The sequence below is a fragment of the Heterodontus francisci genome, chromosome 4 (genome assembly GCF_036365525.1).
Source record: "Heterodontus francisci isolate sHetFra1 chromosome 4, sHetFra1.hap1, whole genome shotgun sequence".
Taxonomy (NCBI): domain Eukaryota; kingdom Metazoa; phylum Chordata; class Chondrichthyes; order Heterodontiformes; family Heterodontidae; genus Heterodontus; species Heterodontus francisci.
Window position 1 is genome coordinate 26,957,938 of NC_090374.1, and position 26,683 is coordinate 26,984,620.

The 26,683-nt window shown below is 41.4% G+C and overlaps 1 protein-coding gene across 9 annotated transcripts in view; it reads right to left on the bottom strand.

Moving 5' to 3' along the window:
- The window catches only part of fbxo8 (F-box protein 8), a 105,110-nt gene that overhangs the window by 12,795 nt on the left and 65,632 nt on the right, over positions 1–26,683 (bottom strand). For 6 of the 9 annotated variants that reach the window (XM_068029307.1, XM_068029310.1, XM_068029309.1 and 3 more), the window contains 4 exons: positions 26,306–26,432; positions 16,790–16,908; positions 13,112–13,308; positions 213–9,579 (listed from right to left, as the gene is read on the bottom strand). In XM_068029307.1, the coding sequence (XP_067885408.1) occupies positions 9,392–9,579; positions 13,112–13,308; positions 16,790–16,908; positions 26,306–26,432 (631 nt within the window). In that variant the 3' untranslated portion in view covers positions 213–9,391. Of the gene's footprint in view, positions 1–212; positions 9,580–13,111; positions 13,309–16,789; positions 16,909–26,305; positions 26,433–26,683 lie in introns of those variants that run through there. The other 3 variants (XR_010974839.1, XM_068029303.1, XM_068029306.1) reach the window with 3 other exon arrangements.

The window sequence follows — 26,683 nt, forward strand, 5'->3', positions numbered from 1 at the left end:
ACCGTTGGTGGAATTTTGATCTTAAATGTCTTTGTGAGGGGGGAAGGAAACAACGTTATTTTGGGAAAAAATTTCATAAATTCCTGATTAATGTGGTATCCCATTCTTCAGTGATCCTCTGTTTTTGTATATTGTATGAGATTCATTGAGCTCAAATGTCCAAGATTGTAAGGGAACATAGTAAAAAGCATACACTAGGATAGATTAACCACTTCGAGATCATCTTTAATTATGTGCAACTTGACAAATTGTGCTCAGCATAAAATCCGACCCAAGAAACCGTACAGCATCTTCTCTGTTGTTACCCCGTGAAAGCCATTAATAGATGGGTAGCATGTGTATTTACCAAAATTAACTTACAGCCACTTTAACCCAATACATTTTGTTTTGACAATGAATGTTCATCCTTCTATGAAAACCTTTCAATTCTGTGGGATAATTTTTATATTAATGAAGGTATATGAAAAGGCATTAAACCAAAATGTATTTTGCCAGAAAACTCTAAACGTACATCTTAAAATTATTCAAAATGAAGTTTAAAAATAAAACTGAATATAATGCAGAATAATAAGACCCATATCACTATTTCACTTTTGTAGGGATTTTTAAAGTAATTTTATAAATTGTAGAACACAGTATTTATTATACAACCACCTGACAAAATAAGCACTAGTTGCATAGTGAAGTTGCTAAACAAGTTTGAATATCTTTGAACATTTTGCCAAAGTAATTCTCTCCAATATTATCATTGTTAAAAGTTAAAGCAATTAAAATTCCTTTGTAAACATTCAGAAATAATGTTGTAAAGTTGGTACAGGATTTGAATTACTGCTGAATGCAAGATTTTTTTTGTACCACACAGAAAACAAAATATCAATTGGACAAGTTTTAATAAAAGTTATAAACCTTAAAGTACAGATCGTAATTAATATGAGGTATAATCTGAATTAAATTAATAAATCTGGAATCAAAAAGTTAGTCCAGTGGTGATCATGAAACCATTGACGATTGTTGTAAAAACCCATCTGATTCACTAATGTACTTTAGGGAAGGAAATCTGCTGTCCTTACCTGGTCTGGCCTACATGTGACTTAAGACCCACAGCAATGTGGTTGACTCTTAAATGCCCTCTGAAATGGCCTAACAAGCACTCAGTTGTATCAAACGGCTACTAAGTCTAAGAGAAGGAATGAAACCAGATGGATCACCCAGCATCGACCTCGGCACCGGAAATGACAATGGCATATCCAGCCCTGTCGACCCTGAAAAGTCCTCCTGACATCTTGGGACTTGTGCCAAAATTGGGAAAGCTGTCCCACGGACTAGTTAAGCAACAGAATGACACAGTTATACTCATGCAATCATACCTTGCATACAATGTCTCAGACACCACCATCACCATCCCTGGGGATGTCCTGTCCCACCAGCAGGACAGACCCACCAGAGGTGGTGGCACAGTGGTATACAGTTGGGAGGGAGTTGCCCTGGGAATCCTCAACATTGACTCTGGCCCCATGAAGTCTCATGGCATCAGGTCAAACATGGGCAAGGAAACCTCCTGCTGATTACCACCTACTGCCCCCCACCCCTGCCCTCGGCTGATGAATCAGTGCTTCTCCATGATGAACATCAATTGGAAGAAGTACTGAGAGTGGCAAGGGCACAAAATGTACTCTGGGTGGGGGACTTTAATGTCCATCACCAAGAGTGGCTCAGTAGCACCACTACTGACCAAGCTGACTGAGTCCTAAAGGACGTAGCTGTTGACTGGGTCTGCGGCAGGTGGTGAGGGAACCAACAAGAGGGAAAAACATACTTGACCTCGTCCTCACCAATCTACCTGTCGCAGATGCATTTTACCCAGAGGGTGGTGACGGTCTGGAATGCACTGCCTGGAAGGATGGTAGAGGCGGGTTGCCTCACATTCTTTAAAAAGTACCTGGACGGGCACTTGGCACGTCATAACATTCAAGGCTATGGGCCAAGTGCTGGCAAATGGGATTAGGTAGACAGGTCAGGTGTCTTTAATGCATCGGTGCAGACTCGATGGGCCGAAGGGCCGAAGGGCCTCTTCTGCACTGTATTATTCTGTGATTCTGTGAATAGTGGTAGGAGTGACCACTACACAGTCCTGGTGGAGACAGAGACCTGTTTTCACACAGAGGGTAGCCACCATAGTGTTGCGCGGCACTACCACTATGCTAAATGGGATAGATTTCAAACAGATCTAGCAACTCAAAACTAGGCATCCATGAGGCGCTATGGGCCATCATCAGCAGCAGAACTGTATTCAACTACAATCTGTAAACTCATGGCCCAACACATCCTCCACTCTACCATTACCATCAATCCAGGGGACCAACCCTGGTTTAAAGGAGAGTGCAGGAGGGCACGCCAGGAGCAGCAGCAGGCATACCTCAAAATGAGGTGTCTACCTGGTGAAGTTACAACACAGGACTACCTGCATGCCAAACAGCAGAAGCAGCATCAATAGACAGTGCTAAGCGATCCCATAACCAACAGATCAGATCTAAGCTCTGCAGTCGTGAGCGGTGGTGGTCAATTAAACAACTGACAAAAGGAGGAGGCTCCACAAATATTCCCTCTACGATGGGGGAACCAAGCACATCAGTGAAAAAGTCAAGGCTGAAGCATTTGCATTCATCTTCAGCCAGAAGTACTGATTGGATGATACATCTTGACCTCCTCCTGAGGTCCCAGCATCACAGATGAGGTGAGAGTGACTGCCCTTGACATCAAAGCAGCATTTGACCAAGTATGGCATCAAGGAGCCCTAGCAAAACTGGAGTCAATAAGAATCAAGGGGAAAACTCTCCGCTGGTTGGAGTCATACTTAGCACAAAGGAAGATGGTTGTGGCTCTTGGAGGCCAATCATTTCAGCTCCAGGACATCACTGCAGGAGTTCCTCAGGCTATTGTCCTAGGCCAACCATCTTCAGCTACTTCATCAATGACCGTCCCTCCATCATAAAGTCAGAAGTGGGGATGTTCGCTGATGATGGCACAATGTTCAGCACTAGCCATGACTCCTCAGATACTGAAACAGTCCATGTCCTTATGCAGCAAGACCTGGACAACATCCAGGGTTGGGCTGATAAGTGGCGAGTAACATTTGCAACACACAGGTGCCAGGCAATGACCATCTCAAACAAGAGAGAATCTCCCCTTGATGTTCAATGGCATTATCATTGCTGAATCCCCCACTATCAACATCCTGGGGCTCACCATTGATCAGAAACTGAACTGGACCAGCCACATTAATGCTGTGGCTACAAGAGCAGATCTGAGGCTGGGAATTCTGCAGTGAGTAACTCACCTCCTGTCTCCCCAGTGGCTGTCCACCATCTACAAGGCACAAGTCAGGAATGTGATGGAATACTCTCCACTTGCCTGGATGGCTGCAGCTCCAACAACACTCGACACCATCCAGGACAAAGCAGCCCGCTTGATTGGCATCCCATCCACCACCTTCAACATTCACTCCCTCACCACAAATGCAAAGTTGCAGCAGTGTGTACCATCTACAAATTGTACTATGGCAACTTGCCAAGGCTCCTTCGACAGCACCTTCCAAACCCACGACCTCTACCACCTAGAAGAAGGGCAGCAGATGCATGGGAACACTACCACATACAAGTTCCCCTCTAAGCCACAGACCATCCTGACTTGGAACTATATTACCGTTCCTTCACTGTCGCTGGGTCAAAACCTGGAACTCCCTAACTGCATTCTTGGTGTACCTACATCCCAAGGAATGCACCGGTTCAAGAAGGCAGCTCACCACCACCTTCTCAAGGGCAATTAGGGATGGGCAATAAACGCTGCCCTAGCCAGTTACGCCCACATCCCCCAGATGAATAAAACAAAATCTGAAGCATTTAATGCCATTAAATTAACCATCCTTCCAGTCATTTTATTTTTCCTATACATTCATCGCCTTGTGTCAAAAGATCTTTACTTCAGTCTGTAGGTAAACCCACATTGAAAATATACATACTTGGAGGTGCCTCACAAGATTAAGACAACGTCACCCTTTTGTGGCTTAAATTGCAGCTTTTTAAAGACACATAAAGGGAAGGGTGGGGAATAAATATAACATTTTTGAAGGAAAGTTTCCTCTGGGGTGTGATACTTGTAACAAAGATCATAACCAGTTATATAAAAAAGTCTATGATTTTGCTACATACGGTGGAAATCTTCCCCAGTACTGCTAATGTCAACTTCGAAAGAGTGCGAATAAAAATTACTTGAAGCGCACAAGAAGTGGGTTTGCAATGCGAGTAAATCTATTTCTTCAGCACACGTGACTAACCATTGACATACAATAGCTATCTCCAATCAAATATCAAAAGACATGACTGGGTTATTGTTGCTTAAATACAATGCAGTACAAAATAGTAAAATTGTAATTTTTTGATACAAAAGGCTAACTAAAAATCTAAGTCTGCGTACCGCTGTACCTTTTAATACAAGTGAATTTTCCAAAAAGCGAATTGTAGGCACATCATTTTATGAGTACCATCCAGTCTATAGAGGATTGTTCAAGAAATGGTGTTCTGTAATAACATAGGATTTTAAAAATTAATTTTGTTGCAACCTATGTCTTACATACAGTTTTTTCACCACTTTCCTATTACTATTAATCACATAGTAAAATCTGCAAACTCCACTGATACCTGATGATCTGATTTCCTGTGCAGCTGGTTGCATATTGGAGCTATTTTTCTTACCGCCATTTTCAGTAAAACCATAAAACATCAGATTGGTTATATAATTTTTGAAACATATGAATTGAAAACCATACAGAAGGAGGGAAAGCCTATTTAAGTAGCAATAACGTCCTCTGTTGATATTAAGAATATAGCGTTTTTTTTTAAAAATAGCCACACAAAATGGACAGTATGTGCAATCAATTCAATGGGGAGATTTCTGAGGCAATTAGTTTCTCAAGTCTTTTCACTAAAAAGGTGCAGTAGATTTAAAATAAATGTAGTAAATTTCAGTGCATTCACATAAAATGAGGATTGGAGATGGTTACACTTAGATTTATTTTAAAAAAAAACATTCCCTGCATCCTGAATCTTGCATAAAGCAACAAAATGAAGCTGTAAAACCAGAAATTCAACTTCCAATTAAAATTGTGATGAAGTGAATGCATTTATTATTTCTGAAGGGCCCTATGGTACCAGGACATGCAGCATTCTAGGGCATATCACACTGCTTATACTCCAAGTATCATGAGGATGGAATCAACATTAATAATGGAGTGAGATTCCCTGTTAAGTGCTAAGTTCAAAATTTTGGGGAACACAATGCAATTTGTAGCTCGAAACAGCAGCATCTAATTTTTCGATCAGTCATATCACCAGCAGTTTTCAGTTAGTGTTGACATCACTTCAACTTATGTCACTGAAAGTTAATTTTAGAGTCTTTTGCCAAACTTCAAAATAAAATAGAAAGCTAAACCTCTCCACCACAAGGTACAACAGTGCCGGAACAACCTTTTAACTAGAATACACTAGATTGGAGTCAAACCCTACTTATATTATTAATAAAATGAATTACAAGAATTGACCAGTTCTTTCTCTAATTGATTACAGCCAATCGTTATGAGGGTCAAAATTGTGGCATGAGAGTTTTCCTCTGTGTGCATCATGTAGAAAAACTGTAAATGTATTCTTTACAAACACATGTACTATTTTGTTACACATCACAAACACAGAAAGGCTAGACTTCTCTGCTTGTGTTCACCAGCCCATAATTATCCTCTAAATTATTTTAATGGCAAGCGCAAAGTGGAAATCTTTGGCCAAGGTGTTCATATTTTGACAGTTGAGTGGAAGAATATGCTTAGGAGGAACCAAGCTGACTTTGGGCTTATGGCTCTCAAGGCTTTCCATCTCATCTCATTTTTCCCATCTCATTTCGCGGTCTGTTGTAGACTAATTAATTGATAGAGAGATTGATTGCTAATGATTAATCAAAAACTCCATTGTTGTTGCATCATGAAACTATCAGGGATGGTAGAAGGTGAATTAGATGGACATTGGTCATGTTGCGTCCAGCAATTCCTATGTTACTAATATAAAACTGATCTTTTGGTAAGGTATCATCTATCAACAAAAGATTATTAAAAAAAATAAGCTTATTCAAGGGTAATTAAAAGTATATTTAAAAAGTAGCCTAAAAAGTGATTTCCACCCCAACCCCACCATCTTATTTTGTATCCAGGAGTTAGACTTTCAGAAGGCTACTACCTGTAATACATGATAGCAGCAATTGTCAGAGACAAATATATAATAAACATATATACAAATAATTCTACATTGAGTTCCTGTGCAAAAGAGCAGTTATCTACTTTACTGAAGTGAAAAGTCAGTTCAAAATTTGAACAGTGGCTTAACAAACATTTTTTGTTATCCTAGGAACTTATCTTTTGCATTTCTACAATGCAGCACTGAAAAACCAGGTCACAATGAATCCTGAATTAGGTTTTAGTGACTCCTCTGAAAGTCCCATTCCCATGGCTGATGCAGAGGAATCTAAGATCAATGTTTTGGCCAATGGCTTTATATAGGTAAGCAGTGCTTGCAAAGCAGCAACTGTCTTTCAGCATTGCTACTTCTCAAAACTACTATATTGTGTCAGTTGACATCGTCTACCATTTGCCCTGTTAATTCAACCCTTATGCCGATGTTATTAGCATGTGCTGCAACCGATAGAGCTCAAGGCATGAGTTTGTTGGAATTAAAAAATTCCAGGAAATGTTCCATATCTTTAAAACGTTTTGGGCTCATCAAGGTGAGGGCACTGATTAGCCAAATTACTCTTCTCCTCCAAATCAGGTGGGCTGAGACATGGGTTGGTGGGGGGCAGGGACAGCCACGTAGGGATGGTTCCCTGACGCATACTCACCACTGGAGAAATTTTCCAGCAGCAGCCTGAGAAGCGGATTGGCATGGAGGCAGGCAGCCAATTAACATTGTCAAGGCCTCAATTAGGGATGATTTTGCAGCCTTCTGGTGGCAGAAAGGCCCTCCTCCCGCCTGCTGAGTGCAGGCGGCTTCCCTGCGGCAGGCTGGGTGGCCATTGGAGCTGGAGGCTCCAAGCCCAAAAGACACGGCTGCGGACAGGAAATGCTTCATCCCGGCCTTACCGAAGGGTTTTCCCTCCTCTCCTAGGGTCCTACCGGCTTCGCCCTTCTGAAGTTTTGACACCTGATGACTCCAAGGGCACCTCCATCTTCAAGTGCCATCGCGGCCCATGACCAGCCTCAGCAGCGCCCACATCTCCTGGTGGGGCTGTTGAGGCTCCAGAGCTGGCAACCCTCTGATTGCTGCCAGTAGCAGTGGGAGCCAGTTTACCATCCTTAATTAGACGGTGAGCTCGAAGTCGGCTAATTAGCCGGCCACCTTCAGGAAGAATGCTGAGCCTATCCCGATGTCAGCAAGTGCGGGTTTGGGACCCCTATTTGGTCCAAACGTCGGGGTCCCGGAGCCCGTGGGAAAATCCAGCCCTCCTAGTTTCAACTAAAATAGAGACCTGCAGTACCAGAAGTGGCCTGAGCTCCTGGTGGTGCTGCTGGGACTGGTGAGCTGCTGGCCTTTTGATTGGCTGGTCGCTCTTGGAGGTGGGATCCCTGTCCTTGAAAGGGCAGGGCTCCCATCACCAGGCAGTTAATTGCCTGAGCACTGAAAATTGCAGCTGGCAGTCCCCCAATCCACCGAGGCAGGGTTTCCCTAGGCTTTTTGGCCTGGCAACAGGACTCCCGCCAGCTGCATAAAATCCAGCCTGTTGTTTATGGAATATATTTAAAGACTGATAAAGGAACAATGGACGCTTTAGCATAGTGATTTCTGTAATACACATTTGTCTGATGTTTCTGTTGCATAAAACATGATATTTAGAAACTAGACTTTAAAAATATTTGCTATTGAAAAAAGTTGGAGAGTTTTTATCTTCTTCCAACAAGTCTCTCTTTACCTCACATTGATACCATTCTGAAGTATGGGTTCCTTGAAAGTTAGCCACCGTCTGGCACCCTGCCCATACAGCCATTATTTATCTGACTGTGATTGTAGGAAGACTATTTGATTGCACTGGGCACCACAGCCAAGTCTGACCCTGTCCTCACCCAACATTTAGGTGCATTTAGGAATTGCTGGGCTGAACCAGTTGTGGGAAGTCCAGATGTTTTCCCTTTGCTAACTTAAGGCTACTAAGGCCAATTTTAATGCTCGCACAAACACCATGATTGATAACAGTTCACCCAGCACAGACCAGGCGCCAATCGTGGAACCCTTTGGGACCCTGTATAGTTCAGCTACTCACTGTTTTAAAACACGGGGAGTCTGGAAACATGCATCTTTTCAAAAACTTAACAGAACAAGGTGATTTTCTTGCATCCAACAAGAACTAACTTAGAAAATAACTGGTTTAACTACTACATCACGTGATTGGTTTGAATGAACTTCTCAATTTCTTAGTGTGCCAATACCTCAAGATAACTTCATATTAAAATAAAACTACGATGAAAAACTAAGGTAAATCAAAGTAGATGGTTAAAAAAAGAAAACAAAACAGAGGAAAGATGTGTTTTAAGTTTTAAATAGGATTTCATAAAAATTACTAATCAGTCAAGCATTCATTAAACCAGCACACTCAACTTGATAAAGTTGCAAAGATGTTTTGAGAACAGTTGAAATGGTGTTCTTTCATGACCGGATACTAAATGTGAAAATAGATTTTCTGTAACTACAACCTGGTTAGGAGATCACCCCATAAAAAAAGTATTGGTGTTCTATTTCATATATCAAAGACTGCATAACAAAGTGCTTTTTTTGCTTCTGTAACATAAAAGTTCTAATTCAATAAAGAGAATATAGTCACCTAATTTGTACAGAGAAAAATCTTTTAGTTAAAATACTTCACAATAAAATAATTATATGATTATAAATCTCTTTTTTTGCAATATTTACACATATCACATGCATTAAAAAAAGGGGGAAAAAAGGTTACCAGGTTCATAGTCCAACTTAATTTGCAAACCCAACCACCAATTTCTAATGCTTTTGTAGTCCTTATACTTTTATGCCAGTTTTAGATTATACTATTTTCCAAACTGCTGCATCAGATCATTGGCACTACTATGTGCAACTCATGATAACTACATAATATAAAACGCAAACCAGTATTCAGTTACCAAAGTGCTAACTATGGCAAGATGGAAAACAAAAAGGAACTGATTGTACACAGAGGTTACAATGGCCAGCACTAAAATAATCCTCCTGTTTACAAAAGGTCAATATACTTCATTGTGCAACTTTATAGGTTTGACCTTCATATTCTGTTAGTGTTGTTAATGGAGCTTTTAGGCAGCCACATGACCAACAAGGTAGATATTGTCATATAGATGTCCTACAAAATCCTCACTAATATTGTGGGCAGCACGGCGAGTGTTCCGGATGAACTCCCGCTTGGACATCTTGTTCTTCACATGTGGACTATTCAAATCGATGGAAAGCAGAATCAAAGAATAGCAAAGTACATAAACAGCATCTGTATAAAAGAAACAGAATTTGCAGTCAATTTATGTAACAATGTAGCATTCGATAGGATTATCCAAACTATATTGAATTGCTGGCTTGCTAATGACAATGTTGGGCAACTGGATCGCTACAGAAGAATTTTACACAATGGCAGATTTTTCCATTCACTTTGGCAGTGGAAGTCAGATCTAATAATGGGACTCATTTGATTATCTTACTGAAACTTTTTTTTTAAAGCCTCTTTCAGTAGAACTTTAAAAAAAAAAATAGTCTCTTTTGTTTATACTATGCCAGAGTAGGAACAGATTGGAAGTTAGACAGTTCTTCTTTTCCCAGCGAGCAGTAAGCCTCTGGAATACGTTGCCAGCTGGTGGAGTGGGCGCTGACTCTCTGGAAACCTTCAAAAGGAAGCTGTACTGGTTCTTGAATGGGCCAGAGAACAATTGCACCATATAGAAGGTAAGTGCCTGGTCCATTCAGCCGGTCACACGCAAATGCAATACTTAGTGCATCACAAAATTATACACTGGCTACTCCTGCCAAAAGCCATACAATCTCCTGGGATAGGCGAGAAAACAGAAGACCACTCTAGGCCTGATTAATGTTGTATAGTACCGACCATTTACACAACAACAATTGCACTTAAATATCACCATTAAATGTAGTCCCAAGGCACTTCATAGAAGCATTGTCAAACAAAATCTGAGCCATTAAAGGAAATATTACCAAAATTATAGCCAAAAGGAAGATTTTAAGGAGGACAAAGAGATGGATAGGTTTAGGAGGGAATTAAAAAGCTTAGGGCTTAGGCAGCTGAAGGCATAACATGCGAGATGTTATAAAGAGTTTAAAATAAACACCACAGGATAGGTTCCATGTTCCCAATGGGAGATAATGTTCACAATAAGGGTATTGCAGAAAATCAAAGGTTTACAGTGCGTAATCTTATGTCGAGCCTTTTAGTGTGCAAAATATCATAGGTTGGGTGCCTGGGATGCACTCCTTGTGAGCCCTGTTCCCCACTGGCAGGGAGAAATTCAGCCTCATATATCTTCACATTACACACACCTGTTGGAGGTGTCACTCATCCAAATTCAGCAACATAGAATCATACAGCACAGAAGGAAGCTTTTAGGATCATCATGCTTGTCCTAGTTCCTTGAAAGAGCTATTAGTCCCAATCCCCTGCCCTTTCCGCATTACTGCAAATATTCCCTTGTTCAAAATCTCAAAAGAAAAAATATAAGCAACTGTACAAAATATGACTCATTGTATAGGAATTTTCTAAGTAACACTCACCACACTCATTAATTAATTGCCTGAAATGCTTTGGGACATTCTAATAATGGGATAAAGTGCGACATAAATACAAGTATGCATTTCTTTTTTTACACTGTTAAATTATCGATAATCATAATATATAGGTGGCTTGAAATGATGGCATAAGCTAAAGAGGAAAAGTTAAAGCCCTGAGAAGGTTCTGAGCCACAGAAGTAAAAACTGAATGCCAGATGAAAGATGAGGGCGACTTTCCTTAATGTTCAGGCAGCACTCAATCGAATATAAGAACAAAGAACAGTACAGCACAGGAACAGGCCATTCGGCCCTCCAAGCCTGCGCCGATCTTGATGCCTGCCTAAACTAAAACCTTCTGCACTCCGGGGTCCGTATCCCTCTATTCCCATCCTATTCATGTATTTGTCAAGATGCCTCTTAAATGTCAGAGGGACCTTGATGTACTTGTCCATAGATCACTGAAAGCAGCAGAACAGGAAGATAAGGTGGTTAGGAAGGCATATGGGAGACTTGCCTTTATTAACCGAGGCATAGAATATAAGAGCAGGGAGGTTACGATGGAGCTGTATAAAACGCTAGTTAGGCCACAGCTGGAGTACTGTGTATAGTTCTGGTCACCACGCTATAGGAAGGATGTGATTGCATTTCAGCTATGAAGTGAGACTTGATAGACTAGGGTTGTTTTCCTTAAGCAAAGAAGGCTGAGGGGTGTCCTGATTGAGGTACACAAAATTATGAGGGGCATAGATAGGAAGAAATTTTTCCCTGAGGGGCATAGATTTAAGGTAAGGGGCAGGTGGTTTAGAGTGGATTTAAGGAAAATGTTTTTCACTCAGAGGGTGGTTGGAATCTGGAACACACTGCCTGAAGGGGTGATAGAGGCAGGAACCCTCACAATATTCAAGAAGTATTTAGATGAGCACTTGAAACGCCATTGCATACAAGGCTACGGGCCAAGTGTTGGAAAACTGGATTCGAATCACAGAATAGATAGGCTTGCTGGCTGGCATGGACACGGTGGGCTGAAGGACCTGTTTCTGTGCTGTATGCTGTATGACTCTATTCAGCCAACAAATTAGTCTGATGAGTTTAGTTGTGCTTGTGCCTCCTAGTCCTTCCACATGAGGGGCAGAATTTTCTGAAGCTCGGACAATGGACTCAATTTCCCGATAAGTTGCCCATGGTGTTAAGAGGTCCCATTGGGGGCATGGGCTTCAGAAAATTCTGTCCATATTCCCTACATATTTAACTGCTCAGTGGTGCTTACACCTTACTATTTTAAGTTGACCAACTATACTCATTTCAAAATTGTATACTTTAAACAATGCAACAAACTGTAACTCGTCTGTGCTTTGAGTTTGAGTTTAACTTAGAAGATGAGAACAACTGATCTAAATGGTGCTACTGCCATAGCTACTGCTATGAAGGAATTCTGGTTGTAAATTGCCAGACAAATGGTAACATAACTCCAGATGTAAATCCTGATCAGTTTTCAAAACGCACTGAAACCAAGCAGTGTGAAAACCCTCATATCGGTTGAGTTTGATATTGTGTGATGTGTAACCATTGGGCACCTTCACAAACACTTTATAAATGTACTTCAGGATCTGTGAGTGTCACCTGCGGCATCTGCATCCGCAAACAATGAAATATTGGTCTAGAGGGAGCTTTTCAGACTTCTGAACCCAACACACACATGCAGAGCTCTCCCCTGGTTGGCAGAATGTAGTATGCAACACAACATGGGCAATGGGAACTGACTGATTACTGCACTCTAATCATAGAGTAAGAATCATTTGAGCTGCTCATGCAATTGGTTATTTAGTATGATTTGTGTCATTATTGGTAAAGAACACTCTATAAAATAGTTACCCTATTTCCACATACATAAATATTTCAGTGAATGCTGATTAAATTATCAGAAAGCTTAATCACTCTTAACTCTGTCCTGGAAAAATATACATACATCATAGTCAGTTTCTCCAATAAGCCAAAGTTTAACAAACTAAAGCAGCAAGCTTGAGAGCTTGTTTCTGAGACTGCAAAATGTCATCGGCATCTTGCATTCTTGTGCATTCTCTTTTTTTCATTAATGAATTGCTGGGCCAAATTCCAAAAATACTCAGGAGCTGCAAAGAGCTGAAGAGATCATGATTCTACAATCTCTGCAGGAATTCAAGCCAAATTCTTCAGCCCTGGCCTTCGTAAAGTCTGGTGTAACTCTACAGACTAAGGTAGGTTATTACCTGGGCTCAGGCCAAGATCTCTGGTTATGGCAGGGTTGCAAGCACAGAATCGTTGTGAGAATTTGGTGATTAGAGTCTCCAGGTACTCGCCGCGTTCTTCAGGAGCATGGATGTGCCGAAAGAACTCTCTTAGTGCATTCGGTAGGAACTGGTTGCTGAAATTGTGCAGTGTCACAAGCTCATCTAGTACGTCCCTCCTAGAGAAAGTAAAGGTGCACAGTGGTAAGAGAAATATTTTATGGCTTTTGTGATTTACAGTCACAAAAGTAAATCATATATACTCCCATCAGTTCAGATGGGATGGGCATCAGGACTGGAGAGCTAGCTGGCTGAGTTAGCGAAAAAAAAATGTTCAGTGAGGGAAATTCAGGTTGAGGAAGTAGAAGAGGCAGTGAACACACAAGGACAGGAAATATATTAAGCATGTAGAGAATTACTGGTGAAGTAACTGAAGGCAGGAACATTGGAATCTGAGTAGGTCATTCAGCCCCTCAAGCCTATTCCACCATTCAACTAGATCATGGCTGGTTTGTATCTTAACTCCATCTGCTTGCCTCAGTTCCTCAACCCTTAATACTCTTGCCCACCAAAAAATTTACCAATCTCAGTGGAAAAATGTACAACTGTCTCAACAGCATTTTGAAGAAGTGCTTTCTGACATTACCCTTGACCATTCTAGCTCTAATTTTAATGTTATGCCCCTAATTTTGGACTCGCCAACCAGAGGAAATAGTTTCTATTTCAGGAGCTGAAGTGGTGAAAGAGCTCCTCAGTCTCATCAGAACAGTATGGAAAAAGTACATCAGGTTTGGAGCTCGGTGGGAAATAACTCCATTATATAAGTGGGATAGAGACTAGCGCAAGGATTTCACAGGCACTGTTTCACTAGTGTGATGGCAAGGAGGTGAAGGTGGTGAAAGGGGTTGTATAATCTGTCAGAGCAAGAGGCCTGCAGATGTGCTCATCGGATGCTCACACAGATATGAAAAGCACCAGGAGTATGGAAAAACAAACTCTGCAGACTCTTTTGGCAAATTTTAAGTTGGTATGTCAGAGGAAATAAAAGATGGTGTTTGTGAACTTTTGCAGAGCAGCTGAGAAAGCAAAAGTGTTAAAGATAATGTCTGAGGTAACAAAGACGTTATATGAGGAAAGAAATAATCGAAAGAAAAATGTCAAAATGCTTCAAAGTGAAAAGATACCTTCAGGCCTGCATCTATTAAATATTCTAATGACAGTATCATGAACAGGGCAATGTGTAATAGACACACTGAAGGCAGAGTTTAAAGATGTAAAAGGAAGACCAGAACCTTTTAAGGGTCTAAAAATATATAATGTGTTCTCAACACATGAAAAAACAGAAGAATGAAGGACTACTAAAGAGAATGGATGCTGATGGCAAGGAGTTGAAGGTGGTAAAAGAGGTTGTATAATCTGGCAGAGGAAGAAGTAAGAAAGAGATGAAGATTATAAGGTGCTTTAAGTGTTGGTGTTTATTAATGAATTGCAGAAAACATTGTGGAGGGTGAGAGACATATCAATGGTTATGGAGGAAGAGTATTTATGAAGCTAGTGCCAAGTCAACACTTCAATATGGTGCTGAGAGCTGGACATTGATTTTGGAACAGAAACAGAGGCTGGGTGCTTTTCGTAGGTAATGTGTGAGGAAGCTTCTGGGCATCAGATGGGACCACAAAATGATCAATTTTGAAGGATAGAATGCTTTATGTGCAGTATCAGAGCTAAGGGCGGCACAGTGGCGCAGTGGTTAGCACTGCAGCCTCACAGCTCCAGCGACCCGGGTTCAATTCTGGGTACTACCTGTGTGGAGTTTGCAAGTTCTCCCTGTGTCTGCGTGGGTTTTCTCCGGGTGCTCCGGTTTCCTCCCACAGCCAAAAGACTTGCAGGTTGATAGGTAAATTGGCCATTATAAATTGCCACTAGTATAGGTAGGTGGTAGGGGAATATAGGGACAGGTGGGGATGTGGTCGGAATATGGGATTAGTGTAGGATTAGTATAAATGGGTGGTTAATGGTCGGCACAGACTCGGTGGGCCGAAGGGCCTGTTTCAGTGCTGTATCTCTAAATCAAATCAAATCAAATCAACTAAGATGAAGTATGAATTAATGTTATGATACAGCTGAGGAATGGGTCTCAGTTGGGAAAAGACCATGTAGAAGGCCAAAGTTGAAACGATGCGACTGTCTATGGGAATATTTGATTGGAACAGTGACAATTGGAAAGTCGCTGGTGGAGATGGCACACAATATGATGGCGAGTAACTTTATTACTGTGATATTAAATCAACTTATATTTGTATGTACCCCACCACTGGCTATCTCAGCACCAGAAATTGAACATGAAACTTTCCTGGTCTGTATGGCTCAGCACTTCACCTCAGTACGCTGGATCGAAAATCAACTAGGGTTTCTTCTCCCAAATGGTGTTCAGCTAATTAAGTCAATGTGCACACATGCATGTGTGCCCACAACCGTGTAAGGCAGGTGAGAACAAAATCAAATTCGATGTGATGCCTCAGGGGTCAAGAACCCGATTTCCTACTCACTGGCAAGAGATATAAAAAAGTGTATCGTCACTTGGGCGACATACTGGATTAGAAATTATGAAACTGAACCCCAGCCAGGATAGGATGTGGGAGAGAAAATTGGTGAGGGGGTGGGAGAAAATAATGAATTATCTAGAGACATAGATAAGAATAGACCAACATAACTTGAATTTATAATAGGATTGGATTTTAAAAAAAACAGACCTTGCAAACTTTTCAGGACAAATTGCAACAAATTATTCAGACTAAAAAATTCAAGAAAGTTACAAATGGAAGCAAATTTTGTTCAACAATAGATATGACTAATAATCAAATGAGAAATATATGACTAACAGTTATCTTAATCATACAGATATTTTTCTTTTAAATTGCCTTTAAAGATGAGTTAAATTAATAGATTGTGCATGCTTTCCTGTACTTTTGTAAACAAAAATACAACTGCCTAGCTTTAGTACTTAAGATGCTTGATAGAACACATTAGGGATGACTCACAAAGTGTATTGGAAAGCCATGGCCTAGAGTCGGTTCAACAAGTTTACAAGTTATATTTGTATGTGCCCCAGTTTTATACATAAAATCCATGTTTAGTATCGCTACAGTGGGTCAGAGCGATACAGTGCCCAAACCCAAGATGGAAGTCCGGCACTCCTTAATGCCCCAGATTTACTTCTCTGTAGAGGTGAACAAGTCATAAAACAGTCATGTTCCATCTCCGTCACATCCTGTGAAGGTGACAAGCTTACGTTTTTCTCACAACTCAGTCCTCTAATACCAGGCATCAGCCTCACAAATTGCCTTTTTAAAAATTCATTCTTGGGATGTGGGAGTTGCTGGCAAGGATGGCATTTATTGCCCATCCCTAACTGCTGAAAAGGTGGTGTTGGGCCTTTTTTTGTAAACCACTCCAGTGCAGTAGTTTGATCTAACTAAACGACTTGCTGGGCCTCTTCAGGGAGCAGGCAACAGTCAACAGCATTGGTGTTGGACCAGAGTCACTTATATGCCAGATTGGGTACCCAGTCTGGCCTAATATGTGACTCCTATCCCACAATACGTGGTTAATTCTGAATACCCTCTGGTTTGATATCAGATATATTTATAAGAATGTTACCTGTCATCTAAATAAATTCGAAGTTGCTTCCAATTTAGTGTTCTTGTGTAGAAAATAAACTTTGCAATTTCCTTCGGAACATTGTCCAGTATGCCTTTGCGAAAAATGTAGCCTATTCCCTATAAGAAAATACATATTCTGTAGTATGTGTTTAGACATTAAAGAACTACTACAATGTTTCTCTTAACATGATAAATAAACATTCTGTAAAAGCAGTGGTGTTGTTTGCCAGCAACATCTACAAGTTAAGCATATCTAAAGAGCAGAGGGCTGTAGGTGGGCTCTGCAAATTTACATACTCAAGGCTGCTTGGAACTGCAGCACTCATCATCCTGAGCTGCCATGTCCACATAATAAAGATTAGGGAAAGCTTGCAAATTTGGTAGCTGCTTTGCAGTTAGGCCCAAGACGAATCCTCTGTATGTTCACCCAGGATTACCACTCCACAAGCAGAACACACAGATGATGATGATCAAATGCTATGTGGAACATGATGGCTTCTGAGCTGTGGGAGCCATGAAAATATCATGCCAATGAAGGCAAACATAAAAAGTTATACAAATCGCTATGAAAAAAATTTAACTTGGCCATAAGTAGAAATACATTTTTTTTTTCCTGCTATTAACTTGGTGCAGTGGTAGCAGCCTCACCTCCTTACCAGCAGGTTTGGGTTCAAACTAACTCTCAACACATAATCTAGGATAACACTTCAGTGCTGCACTTAGGATGCACTGCATTATTGGAAATGCCATTTTTCTAGATGACATATTAAGTTGAGATCCTGTCTGCCTGTTCAGGTAGATGTAAAGATGTCATGACACTTTTTCAAAGAAGGGTCGGGAGTTCTTCTGATGTTCTGGCCAACATTCATCCCTCAAGCAACACCACCAAAATAGATTAACTAAGCTTTGTTATGCATAAATTGGCCGTTGTATCTGCCCAAAGAATGTGACATCCTTCATAAGTAATCCATTGGCACTGAGGCACTTGGAATGCTCCGAGAATATGAAAACGCTATATAAATGCAAGGTCTCTCTTGCTCTCTATCTCTCTCTGGCGCCTGCACCAACCATCAGCACACCTTTCATTTCCTCAAAAGGGCTACTGTGTTCATCAAGAAATGTTTGATGAGCTTTGGTTTTGTTTGAAGCTAAAATCCAGAGGGGGGAAAAAGATCAGTTAATTTTACAAATTTCAGGCAGCACATGCAAAGTCTGGTAGGTTGGCAGGCAGGACTCTGCAGCTGTCTTTCACACTTTTTTCTCCTAATCCCAAAAGAGATTCACTTCAGCCTGGTCAGTATTTATTTTAATTCTTTCAGTATAGCAAGTCAGGAGTGGATGAAGCCCAAATTAGAAAAAATAAACATGTATTAGTGCTGGGAATCAGCAATGTTTTGTTGATTAAAATTTTTAAAATTAACTGTATTTTGGATGGCTGTCATTATTTTACCATGGTGTGAAAAGAAAAGCAATCAGGTACAACATGAAGATGCCAGAAGCTGGGCTGGTTGAATGGGCTGATGGAACATTCAGCAACAATATGTACTGAGGGACAATGCAAAATTACTAGCGATGATATGAAGCTCTCCATGAAACATAAAATACTTGTAAGACCTCACTAACTGTGTCAAATGTCTGAGTCACATGTACTGGTCAATTATCTCCAGTTCACTTTTATTTCACCCAGTATTAAAAAAACAAAAGTCAAACAAAATGCACATCACAATTGTTGAACCTTCCTTTGCTTCATTACTAACTCACCCCTATTTCTAGTTTTATTAGGGCACAAATAATTGTTCTTGATAGTCTCTGTGCCACGCCCCAAATGGGAAGGAAATTATTTTTGAAACGAATTTTGGTCTGTGGAGAAACCAAAAGCCTTCAAGCGACATGGCATTTCTTTCATAGGAATATGATGAGGCGAGCCAAATTGGCTACTGCATGGGCCTTGCTTAATTTGGGTTAAAGCTATCCTTTAAAGGATCAGGATAGCAGAACACAACATGGAACACAAACCACTACCCTAAAACTTTAAGTAAATCCTTTCCATTAAATGTTGCACAACTGTGTTTGCGAATGGCATAAAGGAGGCACCAGACCATGCTCACAAAAGAGTTTTAAACCTCACATTGGCTGGAACTGGGTGCCACAGTTTTCCATCCTTCTGCAAAAGTCAATCTCCATGTGCAAGTTTACTGAACTCCAAAGTCCAAAAATGAATAAGACAAAATCAAAATTATTGCAATAGATCTTGCAGCAGCTGTTAGCACTGTTATAATTTCTGACAGACAGCAATCTGAGCACTCTAGTCTAGGTCTAATACTGTTCGAGTTGTAAATCCATTCTAGCCACTTTGCAATCAAGTAGCTTAATTTCCGAGCCAAGAGTCCTTTCATATGATGAGAGTATACTGTGCAAAGGAAGCCCGTTAATTTACTGTTACTACCCTAGGCTGGTGTGGGAACCAGGAAAAGGACGACGACACAAAGCAAGAACTAAGTTAAACCTGCTTCAGATGAAATGAATCTGCTTCTGCACACCAAGTATCAGGCCTTTGAACGTATTGCTAGTTCTCCTTTTCAGTGATCCTTTTACCTAATTCAAAATTATTTCACAACAGGAAACTTGCACGTGTGGACGTCCTAGTGAATCCCAAATCCAGACAAGAAAATTTGTTTACTGAAATCATACGCCTTTCAATTTTGTAGTGCCTATTGCTTCTTGATAAGCAAGGGGGTGGAAGGTTATCAGGGGTAGGTGGAAACGTGGAGTAATCAGTTCAGCCATGAACTTATTGAATAGCGGAGCTGACTCGAAGGGCCGAGTAACCTACTCCTGCTCCTAATTCGTATGTTCGTATGTATGTTCATTTTTCTCATGCTTTATCTTTGTAATGAGAGGCGTTATCTTTGTTTGGTGGTGGTGGCACGGGAGAGTGGGGCCGGGAGGAGATTTATGGTCCAATCATTATTTTATGTGCTTGGTCTAACTCAGCATGATTGTCCTTTGCTTTGTACTTTACTTCACCTGTAGGAGCTGCTGTTTCTTCACATCTCTGGAAGTGTGACAGAAACAAGCCACAAAATTAAGGCTGCTAGTTAAGTATTGATTATGGTCTATAATCATAAAGCAAGCTATCATTTAGTCAAAACTGATTTTACATTGGGACTCGGTACAAGTCAACAATACATAATGTTCGGTGACAAAGTATATCATAGGGTGGAAGTGTCAAATGGCACCAATCTAAAATATATTTAAAGGGTTAAGCATCTTTGACCTCTTAGCTGTTCAGCTAAACTTGTCCAGTTATATAATGCATCACACTAAAGCTATATAGAGTCATTGTGTCGTACAGCATAGAAACAGGCCCTTTGGCCCACCACGTCCATGCCGATCATAATGCCTATCTATACTAATCCCTGATGCTGCATTAATTCCATATCCCTCTATGCCTTGCTCATTCAAGTACCTGTCCAGATGCCTCTTAAATGTTGCTACTGTTCCTGCCTCCACCACCTCCTCAGGCAGCTCATTCCAGATACCCACTATTCTTTATGTGAAAAATTTACCCCTTTGATCCCCTTTAAACCTCCTCCCTCTCACGTTAAATCTATGCCCTCTAGTTTTAGTCACCCTTACCATGGGAAACAGACTCTGGCTATCTACCCTATCTATGCCTCTCATAATTTTATATACCTCTATCATGTTCCCTCTCAGCCTCCTTCGCTCCAAGGAAAACAGACCCAGCCTATCCAATCTCTCTTAATAACTCAAGCCCTCCAAACCAGGCAACACCTTTGTGAATATTTTCTGCACCCTCTCTAGCTTAATCACATCTTTCCTGTAGTGCGACGACCAGAACTGCACACAATACTCCAAATGCGGCCTAACCAACGTTATGTACAACTGTAACATGACATCCCGACTCTTCTCGGCCGATGAAGGCAAGCATACCATATGCCTTCTTCACCACCCTGTCTACCTATGTTGCCACTTTCAGGGAACTATGTACTTGCACCTCAAGGTCTCTCTGCTCAATAACACTCCCCAGGGTCCTGCCATTCACTGTATATGTCCTGCCCTGGTTTAACTTCCCAAAATGCATCACTTCACACTTGTCTGCGTTAAATTCCATTTGCCAATCCCTTGCCCACTTTCCCAGTTTATCTATATCCTGCTGTAACCTTAGACAACCTTCTTCACTGTTCACTATACCACCAATTTTGGTGTCATCTGCAAACTTACTAATCATGCCCCCTACATTCACATCCAAGTCATTAATATATATGACAAACAACAGAGGGCCCAGCACTGATCCCTGCGGCACACCATTGGTCACTGGCCTCCAATCTGAAAAACAACCCTCCACTACCACCCTCTGCCTCCCATCACCAAGCCAATTTTGTATCCAATTGGCTAGCTCACCCTGGATTCCATGTGTTCGAACCTTCTGGACCAGTCTACCATGCGGGACCTTGTCAAAGGCCTTGCTAAAGTCCATGTAGACAACGTCCATCACCCTGCCGTCATCAATCCTCTTGGTCACCTCCTCAAAAAAATCAATCAAATTCGTGAGTCATGATTTCCCATGCAAAAACCATGCTGACTACCCCTAATCAGACCTTGCCTTTCCAAATGCATATAAATTCTGTCTCTCAGAATCCCTTCCAATAACTTTCCCACCACTGATGTAAGACTCTGTAGTTCCCTGGCTTATCCCTGCTGCCCTTCTTAAATAAAGGCACAACATTAGCTATCCTCCAGTCTTCCGGTACCTCACCCGTGGCTAACGATGATACAAAAATCTCTGCCAGGGCCCCAGCAATCCCCTCCCTTGCTTCCCACAGCATCCAAGGATACACCTGGTCAGGCCCTGGGGATTTATCCACCTTAATGCACTTCAAAACCTCCAACTCCTTTGTAATGTTGATATGCTCCAGGATATCGCTGTTCCCTCCCTTGAACTCACTAGCTTCCATGACCTTCTCCATGGTAAATACAGACGAGAAGTATTCACTTAAGACCTCGCCCATTTCCCGTGGCTCCACACATAGATTACCACACTGATCCTTAAGGGGACCTACTCTCTCACTAGCTACCCTTTTACTCTTAATATACTTACAGAATCTTTTAGGATTCTCCTTTATCTTATCTGCCAGGGAAATCTCATGGCCCCTTTTTGCCCTCCTCATTTTCTTCTTACGTGTACTCCTACATCCCCTATACTCCTTGAGGAACTCGCTTGATCCCAGCTGCCTATACCTGACATATGCCTCCTTCTTTGTCCTGACCACACCCTCAATATCCCTCGGCAACCAAGGTTCCCTAAACTTGCCAGCCTCGCCCTTCCATCTAACAGGAACATGCCGGCCCTGAACTCTTCCTATCTCACTTTCAAAAGCCTCCCACTTGCCAGACATCCCTTAACCTGTAAACAGCCTCTCCCACTCAACTTTTGAGAGTTCCTGTCTGATGCCATCGAAATTAGCCTTCCCCCAATTTAGGACTTCAACCTGAGGACCAGTCCTATCCTTTTCCATAACTATCTTGAAGCTAATAGAGTTATGGTCCCAAAGTGCTCCCCCACTGACACATCAACCATCTGCCCAGCCTTATTTCCTAAGAGGAGATCGAGTGTAGCCCCTTCTCCAGTAGGGCCATCCACATACTGCTTCAGAAAACTATCCTGGACACACTTAACAAATTCTTTCCCATCTGATTCCTTAGCACTAAGGCAGTCCCAGTCAATATTAGGGATGTTAAAATCACCTACTACTACAACCCTATAATCCCTACACCTATCTGTGATTTCCCTACATATATGCACCTCATATTCCCTCTGACTATTGGGGGGCATATAGTATAATCCCATCAAAGTGATCACCCCTTTCTTATTTCTAAGTTCTACCCATACGGCCTCGCTGGACATTCCCCCCGGGATATCTTCTCTAAGTACTGCCGTGATGTCCTCCCTAATCAATAGTGCAACTCCCCCTCCTCTCTTACCTCCACCTCTGTCACGCCGGAAGCGTATCTTCAGATACAACTTTATAAACATTTAAAAGCTGCATCTGGAGTTATTAACACATCTCAAACCTCTCAGGAACATAATTATGCATCACTCCTAAATTGAGGGAAACAAGAATTTTAAACTATTAACTATATAAACGAACAGTGAAACATTTATACATCCCATTACAACAGCTGAAATGCATTTTCACTGCTATTTGGCATAGAATCATAGAAAGTTTACGGCACAGAAAGAGGCCACTTGGCCCATTCTGTCTGCGCCGGCCGAAAAACGAGCCACTCAACCTAGTCCCACCTTCCAGCATTGTAATGTGCTACAAGTAACAGCACTTGAGGTGCATATCCAGAAACCTTTAAATGAGTTGAGGGTTTCTGCCTCTACCACCATTTCAGGCAGTGAGTTCCAGACCATCAACACCTCTGGGTGAAAAAGCTTTTCCTCATCTCCCCTCTAATCTTTCTACCAATCACTTTAAATCTATGCCGCCTCGTCACTGACCTTTCTGTGGAGGTAAATAGGCCCTTCATATCCACTCTATCCAGGCCCCTCATAATTTGGTATATTTCAATCAGATCTCCCCTCAGCCCCCTCTGTGCCAAGGAGAACAACCACAGCCTATCCAATCTTTCCTCACAGCTGCATTTTTCCAGTCCTGGCAACATCCTCGTAATCTCCTCTGTACCCTCTCTAGTACAATTACATCCTTTCTGTAATGAGATGACCAGAACTCAAGTTGTGGCCTAACTAATGATTTAAACAGTTCCAGCATAACCACCCTGCTCTTATATTCTATACCTCAGCTAATAAAGGAAAGGATTCCATATGCCTTCGTAACCATCTTATCGACCTGTCCTGCTACTTTCATGGATCTGTGGACATACACTCCAAGGTCTCTCACTTCCTCTATACATCCCCGTATCCTCCCATTAATTGTTTTTGTCTTATTTGACCTCCCCAAATGCATCACCTCACATTTTGAGGTTGAATTCCATTTGCCACTTTTCTGCCCACCAGATCAATCCATCTTCCTGCAATGTACAGCTAGCCTCCTCGCTATCAATCACATGGCCACTTTTTGTGTTGTCTGCAAACTTTTTGATCATGTCCCCTACATTTACATCTAAATCGTTAATACATACCACAAAAATCAGGTGACCTAGTGGAAAGCCACTGGAAACAGCCTTCCAATCGCAAAAACACCCGTCAACCATTACCCTTTGTTTCCTGTCACTGAGCTACCGATCCAGCTTGCCACATTTCCCTGGATCCCATGGGCTTTTTTTGAAAAAAAAAACAGTCTGCATGTGGGACCTTGTCAAAAGCCTTGCTAAAATCCATGTAGATCACATCAACTGCACTACCCTCATCAATCCTCCTTGTTACTTTTTCAAAAAACTCAATCAAGTTAGTCAGACAAGATCTTCCCTCAACAACTCTATGCTGACTATCCTTGATTAATCCATGTCCTTCCAAGTGACAATTTATCCTGTCTCTCAGAATTGATTCCAATAATTTGCCCACTACTGAGGTTAGACTGACTGGTTTATAGTTATTAGGTCTTACCCTCGCTTCCTTTTTAAACAAAGATACAACGTTAGCAGTCCTCCAATCCTACAGCACCATACCTGTATCCAGTGAGGACTGGAAAATGATGGTCAGACCCTCCGCTATTTCCTCCCTGGCTTCTTTTAACAGCCTGGGGTACATTACATCTGGCCCTGGTGATTTATCCACTTTCAAGGCTCTAATCCTATGAATACTTCCTCTTTCCCTATGTTTATCACATCCAATACTTCACACTCCTCCTACTTAACTACAATATCTGCATCGTCCCCCTCTTTTATGAAGACAGATGCAAAGTATTCATTAAGAACCATACCAACATTTTCCACCCCTACACATAGGTTACCTTTTTGGTCTTTTATGGGCCCTACTCTTGCCTTAGTTATCCTCTTAGTCTTAATGTACTGATAAAACATCTTTGGGTTCACCTTGATTTTGCTTGCCAATATTCTTTCGTGCCCTCTCTGTGCTCTCCTAATTTCCTTTTTGCTTTCACCCCTTCACTTTCTATACTCCTCTCGGCTTTCTGTAGTATGGAGTTCTGTGTCGGTCATAAACTTTTCTTTTATGTCTTATCTTACCCTGTAAACTCCTTGACATCCAGGGGCTCTAGATTTGGCTGTCCCATCCTTTTTCTTTGTGGGAACATGTTTACTTTGAACCATTTGAATCTCCCCTTGAATGCCTCCCACTGCTCTGACACTGATTTACTTTCAAGTAGCTGTTTGGAGTCCACTTTTGCGAAATCACTTCTCAGCTTAGTAAAATTGCCTTGCCCCAATTGAGAACTCTAACTCCTGTTCTATCTTTGTCTTTTTCCATAATTATGTTAAAACCGACTAAATTATTATCACTACCACCAAAATACTCTCCCACTGCCACTCCTTCCATCTGTGTAGCTTCAAATCCTAAAACTAAGTCCAACACTGCATCCTCTCTTGTTGGACTTGCTTCATACTGGGCAAAAAAGTTCTCCTGAATGCATCGCAAGAATTTATGTCGTAAAATGTTCATTCATATGCGTAGATTGGTACTTTAAATAGCATAAGATAAATCAAAACACAGTATAAAAGAAATATGGTTTCATTTATACAATACATTGGTGTTAGTAATATTTATTTAACTTCATAATACAAGACTTCTACCAAGAACATTGGTCTCGCAAACTGAGTGCCAGAACAATCCCTTCTCTGGAACAGACAGGCCCGAGGCCTGATACTGGGCCTCAGGCCTCATTTACAGGAAGGGCATCCCCAGGCACTTATCAGCAAAGATAATTTCAATTCTGGGCTGCTGTGTCGTCAGCAGGTAGGTCATGGAGAGGAGGGAAAGCCATTGGGAGGGAGGGGCGTAAATGGGGTACCTAAGCTCACTGGGAGCCACAACACTGCAGTGAATCCCAGAGCAGCACTCCTGCATCTCCTGGTTCTGCTTACTAAGCCACCACATACTTTTTTGGTGGCAACCATCACCAGACCCTTTAAGGACCACTGGTTAAGTCACATGCAGACCATGCTTTCCTAACTGCAGCTGGCTTGTTCAGGGCAGCCCAATTTTGCAAAGGGGACCTCAAACAAGTGTTAGCTCTCTGACTGATATGTGGAAAGGGCCAGTTTCAGGCATGAGCCCTGGACATCCCTTTTTCTGTCTTACCCAGTATGGTGGGCAGCACACTCTTGGTGTGTAATGAGTGCTTAGGTGCCCATTTTGCACCTGAAGATTGGGCCATCGAGTTTCTAGGCCATTATATGAGCCTCAATGAATTAACAGATTACATACAAACTAGTGAAGTTCCGACAATTCACCAGTTTATCTTCATTTAAGTCCAACAGGCACTATAGATTACAAATAGAAACCTTCACAAATGCCACGGTGAATTTTTACATTGTGTTATAACGTGCACATGTAGCATTTAATTACCTCATGAGGATTAGCATTGAACGTAAGGCTGCCTTCATCCAGTTGCATGTAAAGTTTCCTGTAGTTAAAATTTGAAGGATGGTCTCTATAGTATATGGAACAGTGACCCCAGGTGGATTTGCACAACCTGAAACAAAAACCATGCTGCCTGTTGGTAGTTTATCAACACTTACTTTTCACTCATCACTTTTTTTTTGGTCTTATGAAGCAGAGTTCCCAGTCTGAATTGATACTGATTCAATGCTAATATAGAGAGGCAACCATTTGATGGATCTTCTTTAAAATTAATGGAAATCCATGTAATGTTCCCAGGTTTCATGATAAATAAGGTTGATATGCCCCCATCTTCTGTTATATCTTCGATAATATTCATGACTA